Raw genomic sequence first — 8645 nt, forward strand, 5'->3', positions numbered from 1 at the left:
TGTCAATTTTTGCTTTTGTTGCAATTTCATGATGGAAACACCAAAAGCAATCTTTGCTCATACCTATGTCCTGAATAGTATTTGCCTAGGTTGTCTTCCAGGGTTTTTCTAATGACTCTGAGGACATGAGCTCTTTCTTCCTATCCCTGCAATATTCCTCTCTATTGCCTTCTCCCATGTCTCTGCATTGGTCTCAGAGGCCCCGCTGTGGGGGCACCAATTGCATGGGAGGGAAAGGTGAACCTCCTGGAGTTGTGTGTTATGGAAGCCCCTCTCCCCTCATGTCTGAGGAGCCTTAGTGCTAGAATGCTCATTAGATGCTTGATGAGGTCATTGCCTTACAGACTTTATTTTGGGGATTAGGGTGGTGAGCTGGCTGTTTCATTAGAATTGTAGACTTTTGGAAGTTTCTCTTGAATTATTTTTTTCCAAATAATTTCATTGGGTAGTTATCAAGCTTGGGTGGCTTCTTCTGGAGTGAGATTTAGGGGCCTGAATCTCAATAAATACCTATTTTCAACCCTGAACCTCACCCTCCTTGTGGCAAATTTCTCTAGTCTGTTTCTTCAGGGTGGGAATGGGAGAGCCTGGATTTGAATGTCAGGCACAACTCTTGATAACCGAAAAGTAAGTAGCTCCTCAAGCCCACCCACCCTCCTCTGCCCAAAGAAAACATTCCCCCTGCCCCTATACCTTAGGTATTATCTGGTTCTTAATTTTCTGATTTCTTTCTAGAAATGAGAAAAAAGTTTGACGACGGAGAAGATCCCTTGGATGCAGAGAGCCAGCAAGGAGGCGGCGGCAACCCTTTCCACAGAAGCTGGAACTCATGGCAAGGGTTCAATCCCTTCAGCTCAGGCGGACCATTTAGATTTAAATTCCACTTCAATTAAACCAACTGTTTTTCTGCTCTTCTTAATTTTTTTAAAGATTAAAAACAAAGAAATCTTGTAAATCTTGTTCCGGGACCCTAATGAAAAAAAATTTCAAATCTTTCAGTTTGTCCATGACCAAAGAGTTGCTTTAATAGGAAAAATATCTGTTCTTATCCCTGTTAGATTTATGGTTAATGGGTTTGCAACGGCAAGGAGGCAAGGAATGGTTCTATTTCTGACAGAGCAGCCTGCATCTGCTTTATGCTGTCTGGAGGGAAGTGGTCTGAGGCAGGCTCACCCGTGGAAGTGCTCACGTATTCTGTATTTTTCTACACTGGAGCTGAGATTCTTCTCTTCACAGCCTTGCAGAGTAAGTCAGTGCCTACAAGTGTAAGAAGGAGCTGTAATCTTCATGAGAATGGTTATGCTTCAGTATTCTTAAAGAGAACATGAACATTTTTGAGCTGTATGTTCTTAGGGACAACTGTGCTTCGATGTGGTCAGTCTCGTCACTTGTGAGTAGCTGTGAAATCTTTAGTGTGCATGTGTTTACACCTCTGTGGTCTGTCAACATGGCTGTCACTGAAGGAGCAAGAGACCATCTTTTAGGAACCCTGCCACCAAATAATAATATATCCAGGCTTAGACTTTGGATTAATGTTAAATGTACATTTTTTTGGTTCAGTACCTGAAGAATACTGAAACTTGAATCTATAAATTCCTATGGACCCTTTTAATATTAAACACAACAAATTAAAAGTTGTTATAGGTAAAACAGGTTCAGATAAAATAGTGGTGGTATTTAAAATAATATTGCTGAAGTGCAGATTGAAATACTTTTTAAACAACTGAAGTTCTGAGTTTTTATAGGGAATTTCATGTAACAAGACTGGTTTAGAAACGTAAAGTTGCGCAGTCAACATAAATAAATACAGAATGCCATGTTTCCCACTTCTAAGTAAAGACAGTGGGCAGCTTCTGTTTCTCCTTCTATCAAGGCTTCACCCTATCTTAAAGGTCTGTGGTGCCTCCCACGTGGGACCTGTCTGCTGGTATGTGTTAAACAGCAGACCGGCCCTTCTACCAGATCTTGATGCCTCTGATTTTCTCCTGCCTACAAGAAAATACAGGCAAGGTTAGTCAGGTCTGGCTATATTTCCACTGTTGTTTCATTTAATAAGATGGCATCTCCTCTTGAGATATGTTCTTCTTACCTTTTAAGAAGATACTATTTAAGAAGTGAACTATTCAGTCTTTGTATACTGAATGCTTTTTCCCTAAAAAATGTTAATCAAGAATATTGAACATTTATGGAACTCTTGATGCTGCATTTGAAAGCTGAAGGAATTACTTTAGATAGGAATTGCTACCTTTATTCTGGAAAGGTTTTGTTTCTGCCTCAAAGCATTTTGAAGTGTTTTAACCATTAAAGGGTCTAATTTTTTTTTCTTAATGAAATCAAGCATTTTAATTCACTGTGGGAGGCATCCTGACCACAGACATCCATAACAGCAAAGCACAAATCGTTTTCGTCTGTAGTCATATCCTGAAACATAGGTGGACAAATTTTTAACTGAGAGACAAAAATCACATAGTTGAATTGAGCAGAACACTTAAGTGCTTTCTGCATCTATTTAGGAGTCTGTTTCTTACCAATAAACTTGACAACGCATTTGGAAAACTAGTGAACACCTTACAGCTTTCATTTTGCTTTAATGTTTCAATTCAAGCCAGTGTAAAAATAATTTCCAAGGCATTTCTGTTTATTCTTTAGTAATCTCACCACTGGCTATGTCAGCAATATCTTTTTCAATCTGGTTCCTTTTGTATATGATGTCACTGTGACCTCTTTGAAATATAGTGATGGCTTTTACCTACTTTGAAAAGAATTTTCACATAGAGTCAGAAAAAAAAGGAAATATCAAATCACTTGCCTTTCCACTTGGAGAGCATGACAGTTGCCAACAACAAGGGGTCAAGGGCCGCACAGGAGATGTGTCGGGGGCCTGGCCACCTCCCACCTGCTGCCCAGAGGCTTGTTTGCATTTTCATTTTTTCTCCACTTGTAACAACCATAGTTTCAGTTCCTAAATTTTTATCATGGATTTACTTAGTCATCTTAACTGACGTGCAGTTACTTGCCTGTTTTCAGTGAAGAGAGAGAAGCAGCTCTGGTGCCACATGCCAGTGCCATGGAGGGAAATGAATTCTCTGCAATCTGTTGTTTCGCTGATTCATGAAGAAAGTAACAATTGTTGAGTTTCAGCCTTGATGGCCGTCGGCAGTTTTCTGGTGTCCACCCAAACGGAAAGACAGTCACTCCTGCTTCCCCTAATGTGTGACGAGCAGCAGCCTGGGTGTGTAAAGAGATAGTCATTCCCCCTGCCTGTCTCACTGTAGGGTAGCATTATCCACTGTAAAACCATACTACTTTCATTTTCCCTTGGGGACTACAGGTGCCAGGTAACCTTTTTTTTTTTTTTTTTTTTGAGACAGAGTCTTGCTCTGTTGCCCAGGCTGGAGTGCAGGGACACCTCCCGGGTTCAAGCAGTTCTCCTGCCTCAGCCTCCAAGTAGCTGGGACTATAGGCGCGCACCACCATGCCTGGCTAATTTTTGTATTTTTAGTAGAAATGGGGTTTCACTGTGTTAGCCAGGATGGTCTTGATCTCCTGACCTTGTGATCTGCCCGCCTTGGCCTTCCAAAGTGCTGGGATTACAGGCGTGAGCCACCGCACCTGGCCATCAGGTAACCTTTATGGCTCTTTCAGGAAAAGTGAAATCAGAGAGGGGTACCCTAGCCACAGCTGTTGTATTCTGCTCTTCTTTCCTTTTTGGTGAGCTCCATGGGTGGAGTTATCAGTGGTCTGTACTTTGTGGATATTTTGCCCAGCAGGAAGAAGTATTAGACACATCAGTCTAGAAGCATTGTGAAAAGGTTCCAAAATGGGAGACAAAATTTAATTCATTCCTCAGTTCTGAAAGTTTGTGCTTTCTTACCATGAATAGATGAAAACTTGAAAAAAATCTTGACAGTTTACTAATGTGAATCAGATGTAACATACTACTAATTCTACAATGCCTTTCTCTTTAGTCAGTATTAAAAATCTTTTTTAAAGTATTGGTATGAAAACAAATTTTTGTTGCCCTGATAATGGAATTTTAAAACTACCCACAGTTTAAGAGAAAACATAACTGGGTAAAAAAGGTAGCCAATAAAACCACAATTTGAAATTGATACCATTTTCTACTCACAATGGATGATGAAAAATTTCACCTTTAAATGGGTCAGAAGTTGTCTTTGACATTTACCATGAAAAAACTACATAAAATGGCTCCCTAGTGAGGTTACAGACACGGCCCTTGTGATGGGCGTTGCAAAGTTTTCACTGAGCACACAGCAATGGTATCACCTAGAGAAGTTCACGCAACTTTGTTGAATGTAGTTGACTTTTCCAAATTTATAAAGGAAGGAAGAAGGCAAATGTTAATTTGCCAACAACGAATATCCTTTTTCTAAATCAGATCATTCCTTTTTTGTTAGTGGCAGTTTATCCTGTAATTTCAAATGACGTTAAGAGGTGGGATTATTTGGGGTTTTTGTTTGTTTACAGATGATCTCATTTGCTGAATGATTTAAGAGTAAAATTAGCCACTGCGTGGCTTTGTGTATAGTAACCGGTTTTGTTGCACTTGTCTGTGGCTGAAACACTTACCTGCAGTGGAAAGCCGAGCAAGGAGGAGGTAAACCATTGGAGATGTTTGTGAAAATATTACTCTTACCGTGAGGTTTTAGTTTGTTTTGAATGAGAAAAGACTAAGTAACTTAATCCATCTCAATGTAGTGTTTTAATAAAAAAGGAACCTAATATTTGAAATGGGTCTCAGACATGTCTACAAATATGGGTACTATTTTTATGCCCGTGTATTTTCACATTTAATAAAAATATTTATGGTCATATCAGTATTTCCTTGCTTTTGATTCATTTTTGTCCTTGAATATAAAATTCTAAGACAGTCCGTCTTAGGAAAAGTCTATTTCCAGCTTTGCTTCATGCAAAACCAGTGACTGAGGTGACAAAAGGGCTCTTCCTTTACACAAGTTGACAGGGAAGGTCAGAACACACAAAGCAGAAAGGGCTAAAATCTCTTAACCCTCAAAAGTCCTAGGACAACTAAGGACTTAAAAAGTGGACAAGTCTTCCATTTCAGTACTATTAAAATGTAACACTTAAATTGGCTTTGTCTGAAGATTTTCTCTTTTATACCCCATTTGTACATTTCTGTTAAGGTCCTAAGTTGGGAGGAAGGACACTATAGCCTATCTATCTCAAATTTCCAGCTACAAACAGAAGGAACTGGCTTCTCAGTTAATATATTCTGCATATCTTAAGAAAGATCCAAGGAGAGCTACGATATGTAAATGTATACAGAACTTTTCCAGAAAGCTCAAACCTTCCAATTTTTTTTTTTTTTTTTTTTTTTTTTTGAGACAGAGTCTTGCTCTGTTGCCCAGGCTGGAGTGCAGTGGCATGATCTCGGCTCACTGCAACCTCTGCCTCCCTGGTTCAAACAATTAACTGCCACAGCCTCCCGAGCAGCTGGGATTATAGGTGCCCACCACCACACCTGGCTAATTTTTTTTTGTATTTTTAGTAGAGATGGGGTTTCACCATCTTGGCCAGGCTGGTCTTGAATTCCTGACCTCGTGATCCACCTGCCTTGACCTCCCAAAGTGCTGGGATTACAGGCGTGAGCCACTGCACCCGGCCAAAGCTTCCAAATTCTTAATCGTCATGACATTGTAGCAATATATGAGCAGCCAGCCTGAGTCTGAAAATAAACAGCATGAACACGTGGAGCAGGCATGAGGGCTGTAGGGAAACTGCAAGAAGAAGGGAGGTCCAGGTCCTCTTCCCAGAGCCTCAGGAGCTCTCACTGAGCAGGCACCAAATCCGCTCCCTCCCTACCCCCAGGCCCAAATCAGTGCTTCATGATCTTTAAAAAAAAATTATCATTTTAATCTTAATGCCAGCTTACAGGTCACACCTCAGAGACCCTGAACTCTGCAAACCCTTTTATGCTGAGCAAATCCTTTGGGAATGCTTCTATGATAAACAGAAGCTTAATATGCATATTTATTGCCTTATACTAGGATTCTGTTTCTAATGAAGCATACAGGAGACAACTCAGCTTGCATTCCTATTTTGAACACATTTCCAACCTTCACTCAGTTCTGTTTTTCCTGATCAACTCAGTCTACTGGGGTAAGCATCCCTCTGACAGATACTCCCAGGGACTGGGCCGCCGTGGCTTGGAAGGGCCACTGGGAACATTAGTGCCAAGGTCTGAGGAAACCAGAATTGAACATATGTAAAAAGCATAAGGGAGTAACCACTGCTTGCAGCATTTCTGAGTGGATTTCAACTGCTCTAAGTCTTCTTGGTATTTATATACTTCCTTGTTATTACAGGAGATTTGTATAGGTATATCTTTGAGTACAGTGTGCCATTTGTAGGTACGGTTAAAAAGGATTTTTCCTTCTTACACTGTTTTCCCTAACTACATGCAGTTTTGCTCCTAAGTATGAAGATGCTTTTTCTCTAAACTATCTGTTAAAAGGATAATTCTTTAGAGATAAAGCATCTTCATACTTAGGAGCAAAATTACAACAAGTAACTAGTTAGGGAAACCAGTATAAGGAGGAAAAATCCTCTCTATCTGTTAAAAGGATGAATCTTGGGCCGGGCATAGTGGCTCACACCTGTGATCCCAGAACTTTGGGAGGCCAAGTTGGGCGGATCACCTGAGGTCAGGAGTTCAAGACCAGCCTGGCCAACATGATGAAACCCTGTCTCTACTAAAAATACAAAAAATTAGCCGGACGTGGTGGCAGGCGCCTGTAGTCTCAGCTACTTGGGAGGCTGAGGCAGGAGAATCGCTTGAACCTGGGTGGCGGAGGTTGCAGTGAGCCAAGATTGTGCCACTGCACTCCAGCCTGGGCAACAGTGAGACTCCATCTCAGAAAGAAAAAAAAAGGACAATTCTTTTAACAAATTACGTACATTTCACTGTGTCAAGTTTTCTTAGGATTTCAGATACCCTGTCACTTCATATATACCACCGGTTGCACTATTTTGTTTCCTGCAATGTTTGTGGCTTTGTTATCTCAAGTTACAGTGGAAAGACTTCATTCTACGGTTAATGTTTGTGCAAACAAAATAGCATCTATTCCTCCTACTGAATGCATAAACATTAAGCAATTGTGGAATGAGGGGAGGGCTCTCCCTGTAGGACAGGGCCTCAGATGAGAGGAAATTCATTATGGACATTGTACAATGAAAAAAAGCAGCATTAGCAAATCTAGAGCTTTTGTCCAAAAAGTTGGTACTGCTGTTATGAATAAGGAATTAGGAAACAATGCAGGCATAAAAATATTCACCGAGCAGTTTAGGATTTATATGAATGGATGTTAGCCCTTCACTGCGCTTGAGGATCAAATCACAAAAGCTCTTCACGTGGTTCATAAACTCACTTGCCTTGTCACCCAGGCTCCAACCTCATGGGCCTTCTTTCAGTCCTCAAACGAACAAAACTCCTTCCATACTATTCTTTCTTGCCTGGCTAGCACGAACTTTTACTTCAGGTTTCATCCTAAAATGTTACTTGTTAGGTCTGTCTTGACACTTGCCCTTCACAACATTTTCATTTGGGTATTAATGTCTGTCATTTATACTGTCTAGTAACCTTAAGAGAACAGCTTGGCACACAGTAGGTACCTAAATTATTTGTTAAATTGTTGAAATATTTGTTCAATCTGTTCAGGGCAGAGACACCTACTATATTACTGGCCTTATTTAGATGAAACTTTTTAGAAATCGTTTTCTGGTGGAAGCAGACCGTGGGGAAACAAAGGAAAAGCTACCTACCAGCGTGAGGAAGACAAACACAGCAGAGAGCAGAGGTCTGTGGCAGGACATTTATATGGAAAGTAGTTTCAATCTGATGCTCTAGACTAGACACTCTACTACAGGATTAGTTCTATTTATTTCAACATTCATCTTACCCAGTAAAGGTAGTACCATAATTATTCCTCCTCTCCTTTTCCCAAAAATTTTAAATTAAACATAAGGTTGATCTGGAGCCCTAGTCATTCAAATAATGGTTTGAAGCCTATCTTTAAAATCTGAATAATTTTTCTTCAATTCTAATAAAAACCTTTCGTTTTTAAAGTAAAATCACATCAGGTAGGATACAAACTTTACATAGTTGAACAGATCCACATGATTGAAGTAAACTTCTTCACTTCAAGTAATTATTAACTATAGAGGAGAAGATTATTTTCCAAATCAGAGATCTTTACAACAGAGGTGTTACTAGTTCTAAGTCAAGAGGCTTTACCTGAGAATTTCTCAGAAAATAGAAGTTTGTATTTGGTAAATGGGGTTAACAAATAGAAAATGGGGAACAGCTGTCACATTACCATAACACTTGAAGACTTTAAAAAAGAGAGGTTCTAGAATGGGCTTACACACCTGACCGAGCCCCTCTAACTTACAAAGTTACCTGTAATTTTGGCCATCAAAGCCCTGGACCATCATGTTTCCTCTTCCTCACTCTGCCACCAAAGGTGAGATTTTAACCAATCAACTGGTTCTTTAGAAGTGAGTGGAGCCCCTTCAGTCTATGAAGTAACAGAAGTGGGTGAGACAATGGCTGGGTCATAACTTCTGCTTGTTGGTTTGAGCATGGGCCCATCAGCACCTTCTAC

At 40.2% G+C, this 8645-nt stretch overlaps 1 protein-coding gene across 2 annotated transcripts in view; it reads left to right on the plus strand.

Annotated features, from left to right (window-relative positions):
• Window positions 1–4841, plus strand: part of DNAJC3 (DnaJ heat shock protein family (Hsp40) member C3) — a 110931-nt gene extending 106090 nt beyond the window's left edge. The window contains exons 12-13 of one of the 2 annotated variants that reach the window (XR_673895.5): window positions 736–1245; window positions 3028–4841. Coding sequence is in view for 1 of the 2 variants with exons in the window: in XM_001138934.8 (XP_001138934.1) it covers window positions 736–893 (158 nt within the window). In the remaining variant the exon portion in view is untranslated. Of the gene's footprint in view, window positions 1–735 lie in introns of both variants that reach the window. The other variant, XM_001138934.8, reaches the window with a different exon arrangement.
• Window positions 4842–8645: the final 3804 nt, after the last annotated feature.

Source organism: Pan troglodytes, chromosome 14, assembly GCF_028858775.2.
Source record: "Pan troglodytes isolate AG18354 chromosome 14, NHGRI_mPanTro3-v2.0_pri, whole genome shotgun sequence".
In the NCBI taxonomy this organism is placed as follows: domain Eukaryota; kingdom Metazoa; phylum Chordata; class Mammalia; order Primates; family Hominidae; genus Pan; species Pan troglodytes.